General features: G+C 31.7%; 2 protein-coding genes across 2 annotated transcripts in view; both read left to right on the top strand.

The window, feature by feature from the left end:
• Positions 1–4,794, top strand: part of LOC128174120 (uncharacterized) — a 49,949-nt gene extending 45,155 nt beyond the window's left edge. Inside the window, exons 4-5 of the mRNA XM_052839753.1 lie at positions 1,631–1,804; positions 4,562–4,794. Coding sequence (XP_052695713.1) covers positions 1,631–1,804; positions 4,562–4,794 — 407 coding nt within the window. The remainder of the gene's footprint in view (positions 1–1,630; positions 1,805–4,561) is intronic.
• A 17,178-nt stretch (positions 4,795–21,972) lies between these two features.
• LOC128171662 (xylosyltransferase sqv-6-like) overlaps positions 21,973–27,032 on the top strand; it is a 38,845-nt gene continuing 33,785 nt past the window's right edge. The window contains exons 1-2 of the mRNA XM_052837441.1: positions 21,973–22,404; positions 25,552–25,642. Of these exons, the coding sequence (XP_052693401.1) occupies positions 22,078–22,404; positions 25,552–25,642 (418 nt within the window). The 5' untranslated portion in view covers positions 21,973–22,077. The remainder of the gene's footprint in view (positions 22,405–25,551; positions 25,643–27,032) is intronic.

Below are 27,032 nucleotides of genomic sequence, written 5' to 3'. Positions count from 1 at the left end.
TTGTCTGTTTATATAACGGACTCTGGATGACAAACTTGAACTGCACTTTGAAAGGTTTGAATCAAATACAAATAATAATAAGGCCATCCTTAAAAATATGTTTGTTTTGAATTGCCACCTGAAGGTTTCTAGACGCTGGAGGGATGGACTTTTTTCATTTTTAAACTTGAAGTTTAGAGTTTAACAGACTGAAAATTGGTGAAAAATATAAATCTCCAAATTAAAAAAACAGTTCTTTATTTATTTTTTTTAATTATTGGCCGGTAGCATTTCAATGAGATGGGGGCGATTCCAAACAAACAATATATTTTTTTTATTTTGGCTTAATCACATTTCTGAAGTTCTAAGAGCCGGGCACATTTTTCTCACAGTTTCAATTATGTTAACTTCCTGATTGATGTAAGAAGGCAGTTATTAACTTGATCAGACTTCCATATTAAATGCTTAAATCAGATTGTTTAAGGCGCAGTTGATAATCCGTTGCAACACATTTTGCAACGGGTAACACAACGATCGTTACATGTGGGAAAACTAGGCACGTACGGTTCGCCATAGAATTCACGTCATTCATATATAAAAGCAGTTTGGATTTCTGTTGCTGTTTTGAAATATAAAAACTAAGGCGTTATATCTTAAACAAAGTTTCGAGAACAATGAGGCCACATGATTGTACATTTTTCAAAATTTACAATAAAAAGAATCTTAATTCTATTATGCTTACATTTCAGTTTCTCCACTTATCGTTTTCCTATAGAGAGACGATCTAAGCCGGTTAAACGGCTGTTCCTTTTTATTAAACGGCTGTTCCGTTTAACCCCAAACAGTTTAGTTATAGATATATGTATCAATCATAGGATACCAGAATGATGTTTTATGTAATAATAAAACATCGTTGAATGATATTCCTTAATATAATATAAGATATCTTATAAAATCATAATACGAATCTTAATTTATTTTATGTAAACACAACCAGTGAAAATGTGTCACAGAGATCCGTGGGACAACGCTTAGAGCTCATATGACAGTGCACATCGTTTTAATTGGAATTAAGACTTTTGATTGGCAGAGTTGTAGAACTTTTTAAATTATTATTTACTGATGACGTTTGTGGTATTTTGTAGAACAATTTTCGCGCTATATCTTTGATCCTAGAAATAACTGTAATAGATTTTGTAATAAAAGACGCTTTTAAGAAAATAATAAAAAAAATCTGCAAGCAACAAACAGAAACGATAAAGGGGATTTTTTTTAATGTATTTTAGCAGCTTTGCTATTTATAATTAATCAGCGATGTGCCTGCATACACCAAAGCTTTGCTTTTCAAAGGCTCAATACAAATTGCCTCCAACTCTTTGTATTCTGGTCTTCATTTATAAAAAAAAAAACCCAGATAGTTTGAGACTGGTGGATTAATTATGATCCCATTTTGTGTTATGCAGACTTTTATTGACATAGATACCGTTTCTAAAATAATACTACTTTTGAATTAAACTTTTGAAGTTTTTAATTTATCTTTGATTAAAAAAAAGCAAAACACATATGTCGAGATAATGAATACTGTAGTTAAATGTTTCTGATAAAAAATGTAGCATTTTGTCGATGTAATCGTTTTTATAAACTCTTTTAGCATGTCCAGTCGGTTATACAAATGTGTGGTCAAATTCTACAAGAGCTTGCCTGCAATTTGTTGCTACGCCCACTAATTATACCAATGCCAGACATGAATGCTCAGCTGATGATGGGGATCTGGTGAAAATAGACACACCAGTTATGAGACGCACTTTTATACGTTTTGTTGGAGGTATGCTTATATAAAATGATTATAATTTAGTCTGCCACGTGCTTTTGCTTCTATCACTTTTTGATGATTTTTAATAAAATTACACATACCCGTGAAAGAAATACCACTAAAATCGATAATAGGGAAAAGATCCAAGATGTCTTCATTGACATATTATTACTTTTCACTCAGAAAAAATTACAGGAACGAAAATAGATGTCTTAAGAAAAAATTTTAATGGGGGATGTAAGCATATTTTATTCATTCAAAACATAAACGGGAAGCCTCGCACAATTTTTCAACGTTATTGTGCAATGCAAAATCCCCTTAGACTTTCTATTTTGGGTTGGTTTTTTTTTAAACTTAAAGAGGTAGAGATTGCATTTCGAAACAGATATTCTGGACTTTTTCATAGTAACAGATAAAAAGGTAATTTAGACTCAAGGATATTTGTGATTATCGAAATATCAAGCAAAATATGGTAGAAACAGAAACTTGGGACAGAGTATAACTATTGTCTCTGTCATTGTCATTTATAAGTTAAGAAATTCTAACGGGTAAATAAATCTCTATTATGATTTCAAGTTCGCTCTGAATATTTTCACATGCATTTATAAAGAATAAATAAAAAAAAAGAAATATTGATTTTTCCAGGAAGGATAACATTGAAATGAAAGAACTTATTTGAAATATCAAATAAAAATGAAATGTAAAATAGCGAATTCTCTTTGATATTTAGTAAAAATGAATTGAAAAAAAAAAATTAATAACCAGATCAAATCAGGAAAAAACATTTTTTTCGTGGATTTAGAATAACGCCAATAGTTTTGGAAATTTATGAACTATATAAAAAGTAATAAAAATGATTTGGCCGTTGCGGATTTATGTTCTTACGGTTTAATACAACAATTTGAAATAAGCTAAATGTGTTGACGCATCGACTACATTTGACAAGGTGGTATCGGGTTTTTATCTGGTCTGTCGCTATTGTGATAACAATGTAACCTTCGGCAAGTTACTTTACTCTAGTTGTGCACTATCTCCACCCAGGGATTAAAATCAGCAATTTGCACATGAGATGAACTGCATAGTTGATTTAAATAAAATATTAATGAATCGCAGAACTAGCTCGGATGCAGAACCTGATCTCTATTATCAAGGATGCTGAAAAATATATCTTAGCTATCATTGGTCCTAGCGTCACCAAAACATGACACCAGAACTTGAGATGAATCTTGCTAATGAAAAATCATCAGTGCCGTGATTTGGCAGCTCTGCTTGTGCATGTATGCTCCACAGGGAGTTGACGACTCTATGAATTGTACAAGTCTTGCCATGGTGTGATATGTAGAAGTCATGCGAAGCAATTTATTTTGCGAGCAGGACTATAAACCCCTACCTTTTTAAGTCCTTAAAGTCCCTTAGCTATAAAAAAGACTACAGTATCTATCTAATGACAAAACAGCATCAAGATATAGTACATGTAATATGTCTTTCGTCTGGTAATGATCATACCCATTGTTTGAAATTATCAAGCCTATCTTTAAGAGCAGTTTTGCTGTGTTAAAGCGGGGACTAACTTCAAGTCAGTTGAATTAACCCTGCATTAATTTATGACAGAATATTTACTTTTCTCTCGTTCACAAAGAAAAACGACGACCTTATTAAGCAAGGAACAGTAGAGTAAGTATTTCGCCAGGACAAATTTTCGCCTATAAACCGTAACCACACCCGTATTGTTATTTGCATACGTGCGGCAAGAACTTGTTCACGTCGAGAAATATTCGCAACAACGAGGATCCCACGAACCTCGCAAAATTAATTTTACCGAATAAAAGTTGGTTTATAGTATATAAATCGTTTACAATAATAAGGAATTACGTATTTACAGACCGTAACACATGGCATCATTTTGGTGGGCAAACTATTCACTTTTTTATTACCCCATTGATCATTAACGATAGGATTGTTTTAATAACAAAAGAAGAGAATACGTCATTTCTAAATGATTTGATGAATAATAAGCATCAACCACTCAAGCAACGAGAGAGAGAGAGAGAGAGAGAGAGAGAGAGAGAGAGAGAGAGAGAGAGAGAGAATGAGAGAGAGAGAGAATGAGAGAGAGAGAGAGGGGGGGTTATGTCAGAAATGAGATTTTAATCCTGTGCTCTGAAAATTGCTAAATAACATCGGAAACAATTATATTTCAGAGGAAATAGTTATTTGCTCTCATAAAACTGTTATATTACCCTCGCGTGATAATATATTTCTGCATATTTAGTACGTCGAGTTCAAAATTCAAAGAGCAAGTTGCTCAGTAAACGTAAACAGTTCATAAACAATAAAACGTCAAAACAGCGTCTGCGATTTTAAAGGAACATTAGCTGAAAAAAGAATTAACATTTAGACTGGAATCACTGATGGATTTTTTTTTTCAAATCACATTGATCTGTAAAATATGATGATGTGTCAACATATTATTAAGGAGATAAACATGTTTGTAAACTAATTATTTAAAAATGTTATAATATATGTTTTCTTTGGAGAGATACCAGAATATGCGTCCCTTGGTGACAGGAAAAGCCATGGAGTGCCTTCGGCATATAAAATTGATGCTTTAGCATTGGGTGACATAACACACCAGGGCTTCCTGTCACCTCGGGGCAAATAATGTAGTATGTCGCCCTCTAAGCCTTGTAATATATGTATAATAGATTTTGTATGTTGAATCAGTGTAAGATCTAAAAAACTTCATTATTCTCTCTATCGTGTTTTCAGACAATGTTGCTAACAGTGAAATTGACGACATATGGATTCAAGGTATAAAGGACGACAACAGCGTTTGGAGATTCCATGATGGTACCAATATGCCGGGTTTCTTAGGACAATACATGGAGGAATCCAGATCATTCGGGGAAAATAATTTAAGATATAAAATTTCTACCAATAAATTAGTGGACAGGAAACCAAACTATGATTATAGCTTTGTATGTGAATACAGATTTATATAATTTTTTGGGCATCTATTATACCATGTGATGTATATTCGTATCATGTATATTTTAAGCGTTTGAGAGTAATTTCCAGTTAAATTGACATTTTAACTGAGGAACTTTTTTCTTAGACATGAATCTTGGCACTAATCACTTACTATTGTATGTAAAAAACGCAATAAAGATTTTCATTTCCTTAACCTCAGAGTATTTCTATCATCTGAATGACTTTATCTGGTTTTCATAAAATGTGTATTAAACATCAATGAATGAAACATTGTTACCAACCAAAACTATTCAATTATGTTGTACTGGGATTCTCCTTGATACAATTAATCTAATTAATTTAATTAAACTTAAACAATGCAATATTAATTTAAAATATCTGAATGCAAAATCAGTAATATTTGCCAGTTACCTCCTGGATAAATATATAAAATATGTCAGATACTGTTTTAAATCAATCCATAACCATAAATAGGTATTAAATTGAGATACCATCATTAATTCAATCTTTCTTGAAGTTGAGTCTGCCAGAACAGTAGAAAAGTTAAACATTCTATACTCCATTGAGTAATATGCCATAATCATTTCAAAACAAAATTCATCATGTTGGTGTAATTAACATTTAAACATACATAATGGTGTGAATGTTACCTTACAACAAAATCATCCATTTATTGTTTTATCCTTTTTTATGTTATCATAACATATTGAAGGGGCATGGTCACGATTTTGGTCAAACATTATTTTTCCGATTTTAATGTGTACGATGCTTCAGTAAGGCATTTTCAATAGGCAACCAAAATTGTGTCATTTTATGAGTTATAGATAGTTACAGAGCTTACAATTCTTCACTATGTAAACAAAGCTTTTGTTTGCAATTTAAAAGTTTAAGTGAAAACTCCCGTTTTAGACCGTTTTAGACCGTTTTAGACCTACAATGAATGTTTTAATCGTTAGAAACTGCTTATTTATTCTTAAAATGAATAAGAAAATAGACAAATCAGCTTGAAAAAGAATTTTTACTGGTATATTGAACCAATGCAAAATAGCAGGGCACGAGCCTTGTTTACAAGACGAAGAATTGTGAGCCCTATATCTTGCTTAAAACTCATCGATTGGCACCCAAATTTCATTTGACCATTAGGAATGCATTTCCAAAGCATTGTAAATAATAACAGAAAAATAAAAGTTGACCAAAATCGTGACCATGTCCCTTTAACATATGTACAGTTTAACAGAAAAAAAATCCAGACAGGAGAATGCACTATATTGGTCTTCTTTAGGGACTTAAAAAAAGTTTGATGTTACATAAATTGTTTATTAAGACAAAAATGTTCACACCATCATGTTTGTAAGTTTATTCATGTAAAGTTTTGGATCGGTGTATATATGTAGTCTGTACACGTTGTGTTTGGGTTCAATATATGATCTAGATCGATCATACAATTGATTGAAACAGTTAGATGTATCCCCTCTATGTCGCAAAATACTTTATCACAGCATGTTTATAACAACAACTATGAAAACGCTTATTTGCGACTTAACATTTTAAAAGCTAAATGTTTTTTTTTTTTACAAAACCTTAAGCTTCTCCAACGTTTAAGATAAGTTAATTAGTATTGGTTTATGTATTTTGAATGTGTTTCGGAATGTTTTGGTATTTCTGGTCAATAAATGACACAATTGCACAGTATCATGGGTTCGACGTTTTTCTTTCTAATACAAGTTTCGAAAAGGCTTTTTATTTAATGGTTTTCACAAAATTTCAATTTTTTTTTTTATATGCTAAGGCTATTGATTGGAACATTTTAATGATATGTAGAAACATCAACAACAATAAGTAATAATGACATCGCGGCACTGTTGTTAAGTTTTTATGATGTCATTATCTCATCACATTACTATAGAAATCGAACAACTGCATTAAAAACTTGTTCACCTTTAACTGCGATCCGTACTTTGCTATACGGGTTACAACTAAAGCAATTGTTTGGTAAAAAATGGTGCTGACAGGAATCAAACAGGGGTGTAACAAATGCAACACCAATAGTTTCATAAAGAATCAACATTTGTAAGTAAACAAGGAGGAACGCGATAATAACCATCGGTCGTAAAAAAAAAAAAAACCAATATATTAATAACAAGAGGCCAATTGGCCTTAACGGTCACCTGACTAGCATAAATCCCATACACAAACTTGTCGAGGAGTCTAATATATGCATTTAATTAATAAGGTTTCATTCTGGAGTAGAGAAATTATAAATTTGTAAAGACGACCACCTCTCTGCCTGAAATCTTTCAAAAAGAACTATGTAACCTATTATTTTGGCGAAAAACTTTAAGATCTGGTCTACAAAATCATGAAATCATTTTTCATTTCAGTTGCGTGGGGGTAAAGAAGATAATTTTTAAAAATTATATGCATTAACACTTATACATCTATTTTGACCCTGCTCTGAGTAAAAACCCATACTCCAGGGGACATGAAAATTAAACTTTCAGTAGAGGACTTACTGGTAAACATAATTATCAGTATCTTTTTTATACATCTGTGTGAGAACAAAGATCTTTAAACATTATATGTAGTTACACTATAATGCCAAATTGCCCCCCCCCCACCCCCTCATGTCATGAACCCCTGACCAAGGGGCCATGAATTTCACAATTTAGGTAGAGGAGTTAGTTGACATAATAACCATGTATTCAGTTTTTTGCCCACATGTTTGGGAGTAAAAAAGATGATTTTTCAATATTTTTAACATTTTTACTATATGGCCCTATTGGCCCCACCATAGAGCCTGAACCCCTAACGAAGGGGTAAAGAACTTCACAATTTTGGTAGAGGGTTTCAGGGACATTATAACAAGGCATTTAGTTTTTAACAAATATATATGGGATTAGAGAAAAAGATTTAATACATTTTAACTATATAGCGATATTGGTCCCACCCTAGAGCCTGAACGCCTGACCCAGGGGTCATGAATTTCACAATTTTGGTAGAGGGCTTCATGGACATCATAACCATGCAACCAGTTTTCCTCACATATGTGGGAGTAGAGAAGAGATTTTTGAAAAATTGGCTTTTTTTACATATTTGGCCCAACATGTGGTGCCCCGGGGGTGGTAAACCCGAGAATTGAACAATTTAGATTTCTCTTACCACAGAGATGTTTCATTCCATAAATGGCAAAAATCAGCCTTTTAGTTTTTAAGAAGAAGTTGAAAATGTAAGTTGTTAACTCACGACGACGGACAAAAACGGATAGCAAAAGGTCATCTGAGTTTACTTTTATTTAATTGTTGATTAAATTGATTTTTGAAGGGGAATTAGGCTGTACATTTTAGCCTAAGTTTGTTTCCCTTTCGTTAATTTATAATTTAAGCACGCAATCATAAAAAATATTATATTTTTTTCTAAGATTAAAACAAATAATATTAAAGAAATAAAATGTATCTTTTAAGGAACAAAATAATTATTATAGCGTGTACATTACCAATTAAAACAATAAAGAGGAATATTTAAGATCGTTCTCACAAGATAATCAATAAAGAGGACATATATTTTGTTCTGTAAAAATACCTGTGACAAGGTAGATGTGGGTAATCCAAATAAAAACATACTTTACAGCAATGCAGTATCGTCTGTTTACACAGCAAAAACGAATAAGTTATTGTAACCTATTTAATGTATGCCAAAAGTGCTGATGCATTGAATCAAACCACAGGAAAATTAAGACGCATTTATAAAATATATTACATTTTTTTAAATGCAGTTAACAACTGTCAAAAAAAGTAAAAGTGATTTTTTAAAATCCGCGAAGAGGCTATTTGCGATTTTACCCACTTACGATTATTCATGTCTAATTATCAATTAACGGCACCTAAGTGCTACTGTTCTAACTTGCGATTTCTTTCCTTTTTTGTTAGGATTTGGTACATGCACATCTATTCATTTTAATGTAGACTCGATGTTACAGTACGGACACAAACTGGACAGAAGGATGATAACGTCTTATGACATATACAGTCTTTTTGGATCTGTGGACGATTGTCTAAGAATAACACGATGTCAATCTGTCAACTACCACCAAAAAGCCAACTCGTGTCAGACCACTTTGTACGCTAGACGTGTGCTCCTAAGCTTATGTATCTATGCCAGTACGGACATTAATTAAACAGATAGATTATTACATGGCATGTTAATATCGCATCCTATAATATGTTTTGTATACATGTATCAGCCCGAAAGCACGAGAGGCTCGAAAGCTGATTAACTGCTCAACAGGTGATCTGACTATAAAATCATCCTTTTAAAAAAGGCACTTGATTATAAACATAAGAATATCCAGGGTAAAAAAAATGGACCTTTATTAATATAGGATCTACATGTATTATACAACATTGTCCAGAGAGTTTGAATTATGACTCTGTTAAGCTGATTTTATCATACCTATTGTTGCTCAGGTGAGTGATGTGGCCCATGGGCCTCTTTTTAATGTAACGAATGAATTTAAATGGAAGTAATTTAGATTGTATTGTTATCTAAAAAAATTAAGGAACAATGTCAAATTTTACACATATATTATGTACAGATATTGAACAAAATTGTTTACATAAACATAATTTTCCAAACATCTGTTTTACATTATGATCTTGAAAATATTAAATTTAAAATCATTTGAATTAATTCATCGTAACAAAAACTCATCATAATATGCAGATTTTTATTACTTGGATGACTTTTATGTCAAATGCATTTGGAAATTTTTTGAGATGGCCATCTCAGAGGCAAGTAAAAAAGCATATGCCATTTGTCCTTTAGAAAGCAGTACCCTAATACACGTGCAATTATAGATTGTACTGAATTTTTTTTTACAACGACCTAGATCTCTAACTGCTCAAACAGCTACATATATCACATATACATGTACGTCTAAAAACACAGCTAAATGTTTGCTAACTATTTCGCCAGCAGGGAATTTTACTTTTGTTTCAAAACTTTATGGTGGCAATGTGTCTGATAGATTTATTTCAGAAGATTCAGGGTTTTAAATTTTGTGGAAGATTGTGATGACATGATGGCTGACCGAGGTTTTACAATAAGAGATCTGCTCACTGATAAGAAAGCCACCCTAAATATTCCTCCTTTTACCAGAAAGTGTCCATGGGGGAAAAAGAAACGCCTTAATGTTAATGAAATAAAGCAAACCCGTAAGATAACCAAACTCAGAATTCATGTAGAGAGGGCTATACAGAGACATAAGTTATTATAAGAAATGTAATTCCATGGTCACTTAAACCAGTTATTAATCAAATGATTAAAGTTTCAGCATTTCTGTGTAACTTGATGCCAACTATAGTGAACAAGTAGAAGTCCTTATGTTGTTTCTTTTTCAAGAATCAGTTTGTTTAGAGTTATATAATGACTTGTTAATTGAAAAAGCATGCACCAATATTTGTGCACTTTAATTTCATTTTTTTCCTTTTTAACATTCATATATATATTGTCATGCAGTAAATATTTTTTCAACTAGATAAATTAATCAAAACATAGTATCAGCATTTTTAAGTACTTAATCAAAGTACTTTATAAATCATGATACAGATATTATTGTGTTTTGCTAGTTAATAGTTGTTCATAAAATATTTGCCACATGAGTCTAATTTCTCTCTGAAAGAGACTTTGCACATTACAAAACAATACATAATAATTGCATTTTTTGTAATTTTGGGTGCACAAAATTCTGAAAAAATGCCTTTGATTTTTTTAACAATGAATTCCAAAGTAATGGATCAAAAATATTCCCTATGTAAATCTGATGTTTTCCAATTTTAACACCACCTTCCAAATACAATACAAAATCACAACACTGTACATTTGCCACAACCATCTGAGTTTGTATCTGTGTGTACCAATTAGAATTCTTTTTCAATATCATACACCCATTCTCATCACAATGAATATGATAATTTTGATTGAAAAACTATCTAAAGTGTAATTTTTAAATTTTTAGGGAAATTCTATCACAAGTACTCTTGTTCCAAAGCACTTACACTGCAAAAATCCATCAGGTGAAGCACCTAGGAATGGTACATTAGGATTAACAATAAGACCTGTAGTTTTTACTTTACCACTTTGATGTTCTTAGACATACTTTTTTTTCTGTAAATTTCTTGCCAAAACTTCTCTTTCCTTACCATAGATAGTGGCTGGTGTTGAAAATGATGTACATTCATTACTCAATATTTGCTTTACAATAATAGTTGTTTGGGTCATTTCCTTTATAGTTACAAACATTGTACATGACAGAAGATGTAATTCTGCCACATCTGTATTCATACCAATGGACTGACTCAGATTGTTAGTCAGTAAGCCTGTTGATTTTTGTACAATTTGATTCATCAAAGCTTGTTGATAGCTAGTCAAAAATTGATACATTTCCATTTGGATCAAAATTTGCAATACATTGTGGAAGAATTTTGGGTACATTTTGATCATTATTATTATCAATGTTCATGTCAAGAACTTCAATAATTTGAGTGTCAAATCCTTTCACTAAATCTAAAAGCATTTCGTCGATATCAGGATTATTTTGATTAACGATGGCAGGGTCAAAACAGTGTTCAAATGGGAGAATACAGGTTTGCTCAGGTGACTGTTCAATTTCATCCAGCAATTTGGGTTTTGATTCTTTACGAGGTTCATCCCAAATACAATTCCTGTCAGTACATGTTTCAGTGTTCCTATCAATATGCCTCTCTGACCACAGTGACAAACTGAACAATAGGGCCACAACGTGTTTACATCCACCATCAACTCTTAATAAAAAGATTACAATTAAATTATTATAAAATTGATATACGTGAATCACAATGATGCAAATATTTTATGTTACAGTACATTTTCAATTGTCATATAAACTCAATGTTTTAAAAATGTTTCAGTAAATTTTACATGTGAATCTACTGACTGTTCAAAACTGGTATCATATAACTTTTTAAAATTTTGAAAATAACCTCTTATGTATGTACCCTTCAGCGGTATTTTTAATTATTTTGCATTAAAATAATTACTTGCTACCATGTTCGTAGTGCATGTGTATTAAGCAGTCATTAAATTGTGGCAATAGTAAATTGTTATCATGATTCTGAACACAAAGTTTACTTTTTTTCTGTAGTATCAGTGGTTATTATGATTGAGTGAAGAATTATTCATAATTATAAAATTAAACACAAGTTACCCAGTGCAATCACAGCTGGCAGATGTACAACTACCATCAACACGATTTAGCAGGCACCAGGTCCTGTATGGATCAGCTGATTGTGAGGTTTCTTTAATACAGAGTGATTTTACATAGATGTAGTTGTGGGATAACTCATGACACTTCATAGAGTGAATGTGATTAGACTGATACAATCTATAACCGCGTTCGGACTTGTAATTTTGTAGACGTGCAGGAGACCACCCTGCGTTCGCTTTTGATAATAAATAAACAAATAAATCCGCCTGACAAAAAATGGAATGTGTCTCAAATTATCAGTCCATTTATTGAGTTCTGGGGGTGTTATAAACGGAAATTCAACTACCTCTCCATCAATAATTATACGACTTCTCTGGTGCAGAAATTCTTTTGTGTCATCCGGAGCTTTTAACACCAGTAATTTCAAATCTATCGCGTTCTTAGCCAATGTCCGAAGTTGATGGACATGATAGTCACTGACAGCCATTCCTCGTTCAATTAAAAACAATTTTAGATGTGGTTTTAACATTAAATCTACGTTTAAAGACACAGCTTTTTTAGGCGCTTTGCAATTGTTTACGTTGACGATGTGTCCCACCTCCGCTTCAACTCGCGTGTTATTTGCGCCTCCTAAACAAGAGAGTTCATATCTCGAAACCGGCGTATTAAATACTTTTATAATAACTGTTTGTATCATTTCTCATTTTTATTCAATATGTTGTAGAATAAGTAACTTCATATCTGATTCCGACTGTACTAAAGAAAAACTTTTAGATCTTATTTTTCCCCATTAAAATTAAACAGCGGAAACTTGCCTTTGTTAAATTTTTAGGCAAACTTTTAAATGTCTAAAGTGCTACATGTACATGTTCAGAGATAGACAAAGTTGAGCTTGCGATTCATTTCACATTATACACACCGTTAAACAAAACACAGACAAATGCCCTAAAAGATGTAAAGCATTAAACATTTGTCATTCAAATGAAAATGTTTCCGTTTGTTACTTTCAATTGGTATTTTGTTTGACAAGCTAAATTCTCATACTATTTTGATGAAAAAAGACAAATTGATTTTATTTAACTTAAAGGAAATGGGGGTCCAATTATTATTTTATCCTTTTGTTTATATTTATTTGCATTGCATTGCATTGATGCATATCAATTTACATCGGCATTACCTTATTGCATGGATTTATAAGTTCATTTGTATTCTAAAGCGATTGTATGATAAAGTTGACGGTATTGATTATTCTGTATTTATTCCTCCAGACCAGATATTAGTGTTTTATAATTCATTAATTATTAAAAAAAAATCCATTAAATATAGCAATGGTAACTACGACAAATAGACCAATCTGATAAGAACTAATGAATATTTTAGTTTTCTAAACATTGATGCTTTGCATCGATAAAGTATTTCAAGCACCCGTTCTTCAACACTGAATCTAAATAAATTTCGCGATCAAATTTTATAAATGATTGTGGTTTATCCATATGTTTTTGTTTTGTTACAACAGCAGTATTTTTTTCTTGAGACCTTTTTTTTCAGTGGGAAACAATCATCGTAGCATTGTAATAAACATTATTACAGATTCGTTTAAAGTTTATCCCATACGAGAGCTCTTCTTTGTATTTTCATGTCGTTGATTTATCATCTGATATAAACAATTGTTATTATTTTTGAATTTTAAATTTCATTACATGTTATTCTTTTTCTGTAAGTTTTATATACCTGATTCAACAAATCCAAATGTCTATTTAGTATCATGATCATCAAGTAATTTTTTTGTCGTTTGTTGTCCTTGGTTTATATAAGATCTTGGACAATTTGTGACGGTATTTGAGTATATCTAACAAGTTGTGATTTTCTACGGAGCCTAATCAATTGGTTAAGAAATAAGAAAAAACGCTTCACACGTTGGATAAAATTCATACACTGTATTCCACAAACCTAAAAAAGAAACAGAATAGTTAAAGCACTTGTTTTAATATAGTATAGTAAGAAGAAAAAAATATATAATGCCAGCTGCCTATGCCATAGTTTTGAAAATCAAATTTTAATTAATGACTTGTATTTATGCTACAAAAATGAACCAAATGATCATGTAGATATCTTATTTGTTGAATACCTTAGATATGTCCTGGACTTTGATCTATAATAAAATACACATCTCTAATGAATGTTTTGAGAGAGAGAGAGAGCGAGAGAGAGAGAAAGAGAGAGAGAGAGAAAGAGAGAGAGAGGATCGTCAGAATGAAAGATAGAGTATTTTTTCACATTTTTTTTTATCATTTTATTGTTCATTTTTTTGTTATTATAATTCAGTTTTAAAGATTTTGGAAATGTGGTGTAATTGAAAGTTTTTAAAATTTTCAAGAAAATCTATAATTAGAAATTGCAGTGCAATAGACACGCTATTTCGAATTTGTTTTCACCTCAATAATGTACACCACGGAATTTTTTACAAATATAAGTAAAACCATATGCATTGGATTTTTTCAAACCATATCAGGAGCCTGTTCAATGTCTAACTGTACCTCGAATAAAAAATGAATTTCAAAACCTTTTGGACAGTTCAACTGTGTCCTTTTAGGTTCTCCGTTTAAAGTTCTTTTTCACACACATGTTATGTTTTATTAATTAATCGTCATCCTACGCGACACTTCCAATTAAATATTAACTTTTTTTTATGATAAGCATTTGTAAAACAAATCAATAGATGTGAATGATGATCGTTAAAAAACATTAACGGAATCATCAAAAACTCAATATGGCATAGCGTTAAGTGATCCTTGTGAAAAATGTTTATACAGGAAAATATTTGTCCCCTTTCATCGCCCTATTTTTCCTCGTTGTCATTTACAAAATTTAAGAATATTCGAATTCCAATTTTTTTCGTAAAAAATACAATGACTACCAAAATCTAACTGTGTCTTGGCGAATTAAAGACCATTTAAAACTGCATTTAGCTGTAGTAGGGCAAACAAAGAAATATATGGGAAAGAAAATAATTCTGTTTACAGATTTTTTTTTCACAAATAATCGAAAATATTACTAAAGAATAGATAATTTACGTGTCACTTTGAAAAACTGATTTCAATTATGATTTTTCTAATTGATGCACCGATGAGTTTTCATTGACGATTTTTGCATAATTAGACCCAACCGTTTTTTTCTGACACCTTTTAAATCTAAGATGCATCATGCAACAAATCAAAGAAAAAAATCTCTAATCACTTAAAGAAAATGCCCTGCTGCTTACTCCTTCAAAATTTACTCAGGATGTTAAAAATATAGATTACAGATTGTGATAATCATTTGAATGAAACTTTCTCGATGGAAAAGGTAAAGGAATGGGACGGCATCAGTATAACAAGAGTAAAGCATATTACGTGCTTTTCTAGATATGTCCAGCAAGGTTTGTATGTCGATCTGATTGATCTTAGAAGACAAATTTGAATTGCGCTTTGAAAGGTACGAAAGATAAGTATGATTAGATGATTAAACAAATTGAAATCTAATAACATGAAAAAAAAAATGTTTACATTTTTTTATTAGTGCTGTGAAAGTCGTTGAATGTGAATGGGTGCGTAATTTTGAAACTAATGCTTAGACAATGAAATATAAAAACTAAAGAAACATTACAAATCATTACAAGATGACAAGTGTATTTTGACAAACAATAACAAAAAAGAATGATAACTGTTTTAATTAAGTAGATGTATCATGTCATTCAGAAATTACATTTTTTTTTTTAACTTTTAATTTTACAAATAAGACAGTATTTTGGAAATTTTTTCTAACTCTCTTAGAATGATGTATAGGCAGAAAAGGAATCTTTAACTCTAGCAATTAAAACATTTCCCGATTGGTTTAATAAAAGTATTGAAAAATTAGACGGTTATAGTTTAGAAAACCAACAACAATAAATACTGTATGCAGAGTTGTTGGTATATTTGTAAAAAAAAAAAAAATCAGAGTACTGCGAGTACTGATAGGCGGAAGCATGATTGTTATTAAAAGTAACAAGCAAAATTAAAAATCCATTTTCATCAAAATACTCTTACCGGTTGAGTAATTTCAAATTTTACAATATACTTGTCCCAAGAAATATATTTTAAACATTTTTGGAAAGGTAAACGTTATAAAATGCTCTAACCCAATGCTCTATACTGTTATGTAAGAATTTCGGGGGGGGGGGGGAAACATTATTTTGATCGGAGGTACGTCAAACATGAAAGTTTTCTAAATTACCTTAATTGCATTATAAAAAGATGTTTTCAACCTCATAAGATGCAAATGTAGAAGTCGTGGTTGGTAAATGAATTTTATTCTAGATAAGTAAAATGTGGCAAGTGGATTCATGTGTAAAAAATAAAAATTTGGTTCACACTGAGTATATAATCAGACTTCTTTTCAGAATATTTAATTATTTAACATAGTGTGGCTCCAAAAAACCACTAAGCTACTGACCATTATCAGAGAGAGAGAGAGAGAGAGAGAGAGAGAGAGAGAGAGAGAGAGAGAGAGAGAGAGAGAGAGAGAGACAGAGAGAGACAGAGAGAGAGAGAGACAAAGAGAGAGAGAGAGACAGAGAGAGAGAGAGAGAGACAGAGACAGAGAGTTATAATTGTGTCTATTTTGCTAGAGAAAGAAACAAAAGGGTGTGCAAGTGTGTTTGTCCTTGTCAGATAAAGAATCCACAAAGCAGTTAATAAGGTGTGACCACCCTAATCATATTTAGGTAACAATTAAAATAGCCCCAACAAGGATCTATTTTAAAAATCAAAACAATTACAAGCTCTAAACACTAGTCATACAAATCATATAGCAAGGCTGCCTAATTTTTTGTTTGCATATTTCCGATGATACTTTTAAAAATCATAAAATTTCAATCAAATTCTAATTCTCGAGATATTACCAATAACAACAGAATAATTATGTTTGCTAAAGGTGCAAGGTCAAGATTTCTTCTAAACTCGTTAACCTCCAAGAAAGAAAACTTGTTTACATGGCAGAGATTCAGACAATTGCTTATAATTTGACATTTGAATAAGCAGTAGAAATTATAAAATGTTATTTAATGAAGATTATAATATGAAGTCTGAAATTTTTATATCATTTGTAATGAAAAAACCCCTTTAACTCTAAAACCAAATTAACTTGAAAAGTTTTTATATGTTATTATCAAAACAGGTACCATACGCATTTTAATGATTTTTTTTTCTAAAATATTCCATTATTAATCGATTAGATGTTATAGAGTAATCGACTACAATCGATTACTGCACAAAAATGATTGTAATCGATTATCAATCGAAGAAAAATGGATGAATTTCCCTTTTTGGTTTAAAATTTCATTAAACAAACTATGTGTATTTTATCGTAAAAGAGGTCGTCATATAGATACATTAATTAAACACGGAAATAAACAAATGCAGTTAAGCTATTGAGAATGGACCCTTTTTCAGTGCCGTTTTTATGTAGAAAATATGAATAACTTGCTTTTTTCCGTAATATTTTAGCACTGATGGATACTTCTGATTTATAAGCACGCTTAAAAAATGAGCATACAGTTTAATCAATTGAGGATTTTTAAATGCCCATAGATAATCTAAATCCGGAAAAAATCGTACCGAACGTACTTGAATTGTGTCCATTTAACTCAGAGGATGGAGGCATTAAACGAGGCCGAGTACAGTTCAGTACAGTTCGAGTACGCACGCTTTCGCGCAGCGTTTCATTTATTTGCATTGTGACGTCATCTTTTTGCTTGGTTGACGCCGTAGCGTGATAGTTATAACTGCAGATATTCAGCGAAATGTGTTGAAAATAGCTCGTTTGATGCGTAAAATTGATTTTATATTGTAGAAAAAACGTACATGTCTTGAAGTACAGTGTATAGGCTATATTTGGGCTCGGGTGGAAAACGCGAAGAGGGTTCAACAAGCCTAGCTCTCAGACAAGTTTTCTTACCTCGCTTAGATATAGCGTAATACATGTATTTCAATTCAGTATCTATGCATTTTATAGTAATGACCTTTAATATGTGATGTTATCTATTTATTTATGACTTAAATATGTCTGAATGTTTAAATAATACTATGAAGTTCACAATTTCCGCCTTTGTCAAATAAATATTAGCCATTATCAGACAAATCTGGGAAATTGAAACGTTGATAAGACCCCAAGAACAAACCAGGTGGTAAAAGGGATTTTTTCATTTGGCCATTTGATGCTCTTTAGCAATAACTTTCATATGTAGAGCAGAAAGACAAATCCCTAGGGCAGAAGTTTTAAAAAAAAAAGTAAAAAATGTGCAAAACTGATACATTTTAAGCAAAATCCCTTTGGTTCCTATGTTAAAAATTATTCAACTTTGAGATGATCCTCTTAACAAACGATGCGGTGTAATTGTTTGTTTTTTCATCTTAAAATAATAATCATTTCCGTACAAATTGATATAAAAACTATCATTAAAAATTCTAGGGCAAAAAAAATTAGACCCGACTTCGTTAAATCAACATTATTCTGTTGGTTGATCGATCGGTGCTGAATTATATTTTATGGATTATTTTACGCCTGAAAAAGAAAATAGAATAAAGTTTTGAACTTGCATATGGCCATAGTGATCAAACAGACATTCCTGACGATACCAAGTTGACGGTAAACGATTATAAACGTGAAGACTACCTGGATAGACCTCACGTGACTTTTTGAAATAATTCAATATTTAAGTTTAAACATGGGTCACGCAGGTAATAGCTGCCACTTGCTATAGAAAAAACCTTAACATTTCCATACGTTATTCATATTTTAGGTACCAGCCTAGTGTTGTGCAAACTTATTGTCACAGACGTTTTCTAAATATAAAATGCGTCTTTTATTTTTCCCACATGTTTGTACTCGGTTAGGCTGACAGTAAACAAAGGCTTTGAAATGAATTCCAGTCCTCTATTTACCTTATAGAATCACGAATGTCGGCTCACTCATGTTATGTTTTAAAGCTTTGAGCTATTTATATACACTAAATTCAGCGCCAAAACTTTGATTCTTAAGGTTGAAATATTAATAGCTGATGTGAGATGAAAAATTATGTACAAAATTTGCTAACAAAACAAACGACATTAAAAGGTACCGCGTTATTTCGTGTTAAATTTTACCCCTAAAACGAGACGGTTATGGTTGTATTACGGCTTTGACATCGCTTTAAATAAATTCGAAATGATCAGACAAATTACAAATAAACATGTGTACGTTTTGTTCGCTAATATTTCCAAAGTCTGCTTTCTTTACAATCGATGCATAGCATGCGGGTTGAATAACCCCAATCATTCGGGGGACGACACCCAGCGGTTTCCTTTTCTAAACATTCCCGTGATGCATTTTGGTTTGTTTTTTCGTTTGCCTAAAGATAAATTATTTTTATTTACTTTGAATATTTTTAACTTTGAAAGGAGACTAATTCTGCTGGTGTTAATAGGAGAAAGCCCATAACTTTTTAAGATAAATGATTTGTATGGAAAAAATGTTGATACCGTAATTACAAAAAAATTGGACGAAGCAGCTTTAAATTATTTAAATACAACACTTTCTTTGTATACGTGTTAATGCTCTTTGAAGATCCCTACTCAGTATTCTAAAGAAGAAGAAGATACATTAACATTTTAATAATTACGTTAAAAATATAAAACTAGACAATTAAGGTGTTTACGAACGGCTTTCCCCAAATTTATTTCAAAATTAAATTTGTTGACGGTTTATTATGATGAAATTATGGTGTTCATATTCAAAAAATTCTATATTCTGTTAAAATTCAGTACTTTTTTAATTATTTTACATCAAACTGATCATGTTGATTGCTTCTAACTATCAATATATCATTATTGCCGATCATTCCTTTAAAAGGAATACTTGTTTACCTTTTACCGTGGCCCATACGTGCACTTGTCCTTACCTACTCATAGAATTATATTGATAGTCTATTTAGGATATAGAATTTTAAAATGGTTGCAACATTCAATTTTACAATGTATCAGTCTCGAATGAAGTCATCTTTTCGTAAGGTCAATGGTCGATGCTTCAGTTGCAATCTAGCCGCAAGCTGACTAACGTTTTTCATACTTATTGTAATACCATAAATGATCTCCTGTCTACGGAGTTTTCCGTTTTTCCCGATTACGACAAGAGCAAACTGCGGGGGTAATCGGTCGACAGAAGGTGTTCACTCCTCCATGCCATCTGATCCTACTTCTATTTTTTAGAGGTCCGTGATTGTTCTGTTCCTATAATTTATCTTCTTCTTTTTTTAATTTTTAGCTCGAAGAGTCTTCGTTATGATCATGTATCATGATTTTTTTTTGTTCTTTCCTTTTCTAAGCACTTGAATGTACAAAAAAAATTACAATTTGCAACGCTTGATATACAATAATTGATACATGTAATCTGATGTTTAAATACCTTGAATTATACCAGTACAATTACTTATAATACAGCAAACAATAATAGCATGTTTATATCTATCATGAAGCCTTATGTTCATTTCAGAAAAAAAAATATTTATTTGCACAAAATCTAAACTAACGTGGCTTATAAAATGCTAAACGTTTCGACGAATTGAACAGAAAGTGGATTTCCTTCAAAGCATCAATAATGTATTTCCTTTATGAGTCACGCTTCAGATTTGCTTGAAATGGTAGCATCTAAAATCATCCACATTATCAAAACAGAGATACATTCCTTAAATTTTTATGAGATTGATATGACCAGATAACACATTAACAAATTAAAGAACCGTTTGGAACACTCTACAATTATGACCATTAAAACAAGCACCTTGTGTATTGAAATTTAATGATTTGTCTTCAACGAGTAATTTTTAGAAAATATCACAATGATAGCTACATGTATTAAAAAAGTGCAATTAAATACAAATAATGATTATTTTATTTATTTCACGTGCAATTAACTTTAAAAAATATCATCTGCGTTCAGCCGAGATGAGATCGATCGATTATTGTCTAGTATGACTCACAGTAACCTGTTAGAATATTTAATGTTAGGACTTGACAAAATTGTATCTACTTAAACATAATTTGAAATTCTCTCGTATGATGTTTTATGCATTTTCTTCGTTAACAACAATTTAATAAATACTTTCTGGATGACTACTTAATGTTACAGTACAGACAGAAACTGGACAGAAAGATGATAATCTAATCCCCAAGAAGCTCACGTTCGTCGAACAAAAAATGACAAATTACGGCGATAAATTAAACAAAAATGAAAACAATAACAATAACTAAACTTTGACAATAACAAACCGTCTACCATCTCAAAAATATATAAAACGAAATACAAATTCAAAGCAGAGCAACACGGACCTCAAAAAAAAAAAATAGAGGTAGGTTCAGGCGCCAGGAAAAAGTGGGCATTCTCTGCTAACTGGTCATACCCGCCGTCTGCTTCATGTCGGAATCGGGGAAAATGCGGAAAAGTCCGTTACCAAACCAAGAAATCTTCCTAAGTTTCAAGGAGCATTATAATATTTGTAATTTATCAACGTCGTGTGTAATGTACACTTTAGCTCGAAGTGATTACATCTAGTCATCGATCGAAACATCATAAAAATAGTATGATCTAGGTTTTTAAGTCAATGATCAAGTTCTATGAACATTGACATTCAAATGGCACAATTTCAACTTTTTCATTTCAAAGCAATTCGATGATTAAGCATTAAAATTGAAGATTTCTAGATTGATAAGCTTTTGAAATATGACGTTAGAGTGCTTGAATATATTGATTTTATTAAATTATAGAAACTTTTATGTCAAGTCACACAGTGGTAACTATGACAAATATCCAATTTGATATCGATAATGAATATTTTATTCTTTTACTCCGTATAGCTTCAATTCGATAAACTATTTTGAATGCCGATAAACACCAGACATGCTGTATAAATACGGCGATAGTTTTATATTCAATCTATAGACTATCGTTTGGTGCACTTTTAAAGAAATATTCAACATACGTTGTGTCAAGTCATGAAATAATGTATCCTCTTTACGATAGTCTGTGCCTCAGTTTAAGGATCTGCTTTGCACTTTTGCTCATCAAAAGCTGTTTTGCTGACCTTCGACATGGCTACTCAATGCTACAGTATGGACACAAACTTGAGAGAAGGATGATAACTTCGTATGATAAGTTCAGTATTTTGGATTGTGTGGAGGATTGTCTAAGAACAACACGATGTCGGTCCGTCAATTACCACCAGGGAGCCCACTTTTGTCAGACAAACTTTGAAAACAGGACAACTGTACCTGATCTGTATATAGAAAAGCCTGGCTGGATTTACAGCGATGTAGAAGATTGGGACAAGGTAAGTGTTGTAGATAGATATAGGTCCATCTATATCATTCACTGATATATCATATAAATAACATCACTTTTTTCTTAAAGTTTAACTTTTTGGTAGTGTTACTTCATTGAAAATTGCAACAGCATTTTTATGATACATTTATTAATTAAACAAAAATCACACCATTGTATAAAACATCAAAACAGTTTGTTTAAAGCTTATTCCATGCGCTAGCTCTCTTTTGAATTATCGGGCTGTTAATATCTATTATCTGATAAAACAATTGTATTTATCTATTTATTCTTTTTTTGTAATTCTAAATCTATTGATTTCAGTATTTCTTATTCTGTAAGTTTTATGTGATTGAATAAGTTCACATATCCATTGCATATCATGCATATCATGCTCGACAAAAAATTTTCTGTCCTTTTTGACTTGCATAAATATTGGATCATGAACGATTTGTGATGGTCTATAACTTTATCAATGCTTATATGTTTTATATTCTAAAGCTTTATGAATTGATTGAGGGATAAAAACAATGTGTTAAATATAACTCATATACTGTATTCCACAACAAACCGGGAAAAAAATAGTTAATTTTTTTACATTTTAATAATGTTTTATGTGGTGTAGTAAGAAGTAAATTGAATAAATAATACCAGAAGTGTGTGAGATGTATTTGAAACATTTACTCTTTCTGCTGTTTTTGTCAATGATAATATAAAGAAATGATTTTAAACCTAAAACCAATAATTTTATATAAGATGAGCGACACAAAACGGCCCTTATAGCATAACCAAACAAGAGGCCCAGAGGCCACATCGCTCACCTGAGCAACAATTGCCTCTATTCTGATCAAATTAGTATTATCCACCTTTTTTTTTTTGGTAAATACCAAGCCCTTTTTGTTGTACCTGTAAGAAGATTTTTCTCTATTCCTATATACCCCCCCCCCTCATTTCGTGGCCCGTCGTTTCTCTAGGGAATCATGGTTTCATCAAACTTAAATCTGCATATCCTATGCTTCCACACTAAGTACTGAGTTTGGACCTAAAACTTTTCAAGAATATTTTTAAAGATTTTCTCTATATATTCCTATGTAAAAATTCAAACCGCCATCACGGCCCCGCCCTATCACTAGGGACTGTGAATTTGCAAACTTGAATTTACACTACCCGAGGATGCCTCTACACAGGTTTAACCTTTTTCTGGCCAAAGAGTCTTTAAAAAGAAGATTTTTAAAGATTTTCTCTATACATTCCTATGTAAAGATTCATACCCCATTGTGGACTCACCATACCCCTGGACTATTATTTAAGCAAACTTGAATCTCTACGATCTGGGGATACTTCCACTCAAATTTGGGCTTTTTTGGCCTAATATTTTGACAAGAGGATGTTTAAAGATTTTCTCCATATATTCCTGTATAAAAATTCATCCCCTAGTTGTGGCCCCACCGTTCCCCCGGGGACAATAGTTTGAACAAACTTGAACGTACACTACCTGAGAATGCTTCCATTTTAATTTGAGCTTTCCTGGCCCAACAATTTTTGAGAAGAAGATTTTTAAAGATTTTCTTTATATATTCCTATGTAAAACTTGATCCCCCCATTGTGGCCCCACCCTACCCCCGGTTACCATGATTTGAACAAACTTAAATCTACACTATCTGGGGATACACTCAAATTTGAGCTTTCCTGGCCTAATAGTTTTTGAGAAGATTTTAAAAAATTTTCTCTATATGTTTTTATGTAAAAAATTGATCCCCCAATTGTGGGCCTAGCCTACCCCCGGTTACCATGATTTGAACAAACTTGAATCTACACTATCTGAGGATGCACTCAAATTTAAGTTTTCATGGCCTAATAATTTTTGAGAAGAAGATTTTTAAAGATTTTATCTATATATTCTTTGTAAAACTTGACCCCCCATTGCGGCCCCACCCTACCCCCAGGGACTATAATTTGAACAAACTAGAATTTACACTACCTGAAAATGCTTCCATTTTAATTTGAGCTTTTCTGGCCTAATAGTTTTTGAGAAGAAGATTTTTAAAGATTTTCTCTATATATTCCTATGTAAAACTTGATCCCCCAATTGTGGACCCTCCCTACCCCCGGGGACCATAATTTGAACAAACTTGAATCTACCTTACCTGAGGATGCCTCCACACAAGTTTAAGCTTTTCAGGCTGAATAGTTTTTGAGAAGAAGATTTTTGAAAAATACCAACAAATTTTCAATAATTCTCTATTATCTCCCCTTTAAAGAGGGCGAGGCCCTTCATTTGAACAAACTTGAATCCCCCATCACCTAGTGATGCTTTGTGCCAAATTTGGTTGAAATCTTCCTAGTGGATGAAAATGTGAAAAGTTTACAACGACAACGACGACGACAACGACGACAACGCCGACAACGACATACAACGGACAAATTGTGATCAGAAAAGCTAACTTGAGCCTTTGGCTGCATCGCGTAACATGTAACATAACATGTCCTACTTGGAAATATAGTAGCTTTAATTTATGTTGTTTTAAAGTGTAAACATTGAAACTATTATAAATATGAATCGGAGCGTGGTCAAATCTGTCATAAAGTCCTTCATGCTTGATTGGATCTGACCACGCCCCGACCAGAACTATCACCCCATAATACTCAAAGAGTTATTACTTATTTCTTAAAGAATACACGAGTTCTGAAAATAACATTCCGTTAAATGACTTGTGTTTATGCTTTTAAAAAGGATGCAAATGCTCATGTTCAGTGACTTGCATGTTATGCTTAGTTTGAGGTTAACGAATGACTGAAAATCTTAGCTTTTTTATTATGAAATGCACACTGATTAAATATTCATGTACTTAACTTTATGCTGCTTTGAAGACAGAGAGAGAGAGAGAGAGAGAGAGAGAGAGAGAGAGAGAGAGAGAGAGATTATATTTTGTTTACACAAATGTAATTTCATTATAATTCATGCCCAAGTTTCTCGAATGTTGTGTAATTGAAAGTTTTAAGAATACACATATAAACGGCAAGTGGTCTTTAAAATATTATTTATATTATTAGAAAATTGCACTGCAATATACAAGTATTTTTTTCGTGTATCAACTGAATTACCTTAGTGTTTACGAATACTGGAAAAACCACTGTAGCATTTTTATTTTTCCAGGCCATTGCAGGATCATGTTCGATGTCAAACTGTTCCATAAATGAAAAGTGCATTCCAAAAGCTTTTGGACAGTTCAGCTGTGTCCTTTCAGGTTCTTCTTTGTTTTATCATTTATTTTTATTTATTTCAACTTCTTGTATATAAATTACACTTTTACATGTAACCCAAACAGGGATTGGGTAATGGTAGTTTCTAATAGTAATTGAGAGTAATTAATTACAAATTTTGATGTAATTGAAAGTAATGTGTAATTGGCGAAATTTTCAATTACATGTCATGGTAATTTAATTAATTACTTTCAAAAAAGGCATGTAATTGCAATTACTTTTCAGTTGCTTTCAATTACACACTGATGTACTTATAAATATGAAGCGCTGTCCACTACCCATTTTTCATCACACTAACAATGGTAGAAGGTCAAGTTACGAAGAGTAGTTAAAAAACATTGAACTATTATTTATATCATACTAAATATTTTTCAAAATGAATTTTTTCAGTGATTCAATATTTAATGATAAGTTTCCCAAATTTAATTAAGTACATGTATTTGATGATTTGTTTGATCTCTTTTTTCTTAAAAAATACTTATTATCCTTCTTATTAGAATAATTAGTGTTTCAATTATCATTAAGTTAGTTTAAAACATCACTGTTTAATTTACAAACAAAATCATTGTTATCGAAATTATATGAACTATCAAGTCATGCTTTATAATTGATAGCCTAAAATACATAGAGCTAAAACGCAAGTCTTCAAATGGGTTTTAAGTTTTTGATGTCCACAGGGTGTGTTCCCTTATTGCTAACACTTTATAATTAAGTAGAGAACAACAGGGGTGAATTGTGTTTTCATAACAGTTATAGTGTGCCCTCTACCTGGGATTAACCTGTACTTCGGCATTGTATTTAGAAAGATAAAAATAGTGTATAAAACTGATATAAGAAAGTTTATATTGATAGTTATGCGTGCAGGAAATACTTAGTTGACAGGTGTAGGTTAGGGGATATGACTTTTAAATGTTTTTTGAATATCATGATGGTATGGTACACCTCCACATTGTGACTACCAGTACCTGCGTTTTGAAATAAACAAAAAATATACCAAATTTATATTTTTTTCTTTCCAAACAACTTATCCGAGTAGTTAGCAAATTCTCAAACAGTGAAATTATTTTGATTACGAGGAAATATTATAGACATACCTCCTTAAACGTTTATGTGTTGTAGATATATCATGGTTTAAATTTTGATGAAAATGTAATTTGTAATTTAATTACATCTGCAAAGTAATTGTAATTTAATTAATTACATTGGGAAACTCTTGTAACTCAAAGTGGTTACATGTAGAAATCTACACATAAAAAAAAAATATTATTCTCAAAGTTTTCAAGACATTGCTATATAGCGAGGAACATTGACGTTCACGTATGGCACGATTTAAAGCTGCTTGGTCCGATTTTATATCAAATTTTATGCACGCTT

Source organism: Crassostrea angulata, chromosome 2, assembly GCF_025612915.1.
Source record: "Crassostrea angulata isolate pt1a10 chromosome 2, ASM2561291v2, whole genome shotgun sequence".
NCBI lineage: Eukaryota > Metazoa > Mollusca > Bivalvia > Ostreida > Ostreidae > Magallana > Magallana angulata.
This window is presented reverse-complemented; position numbering and strand designations above follow the sequence as displayed.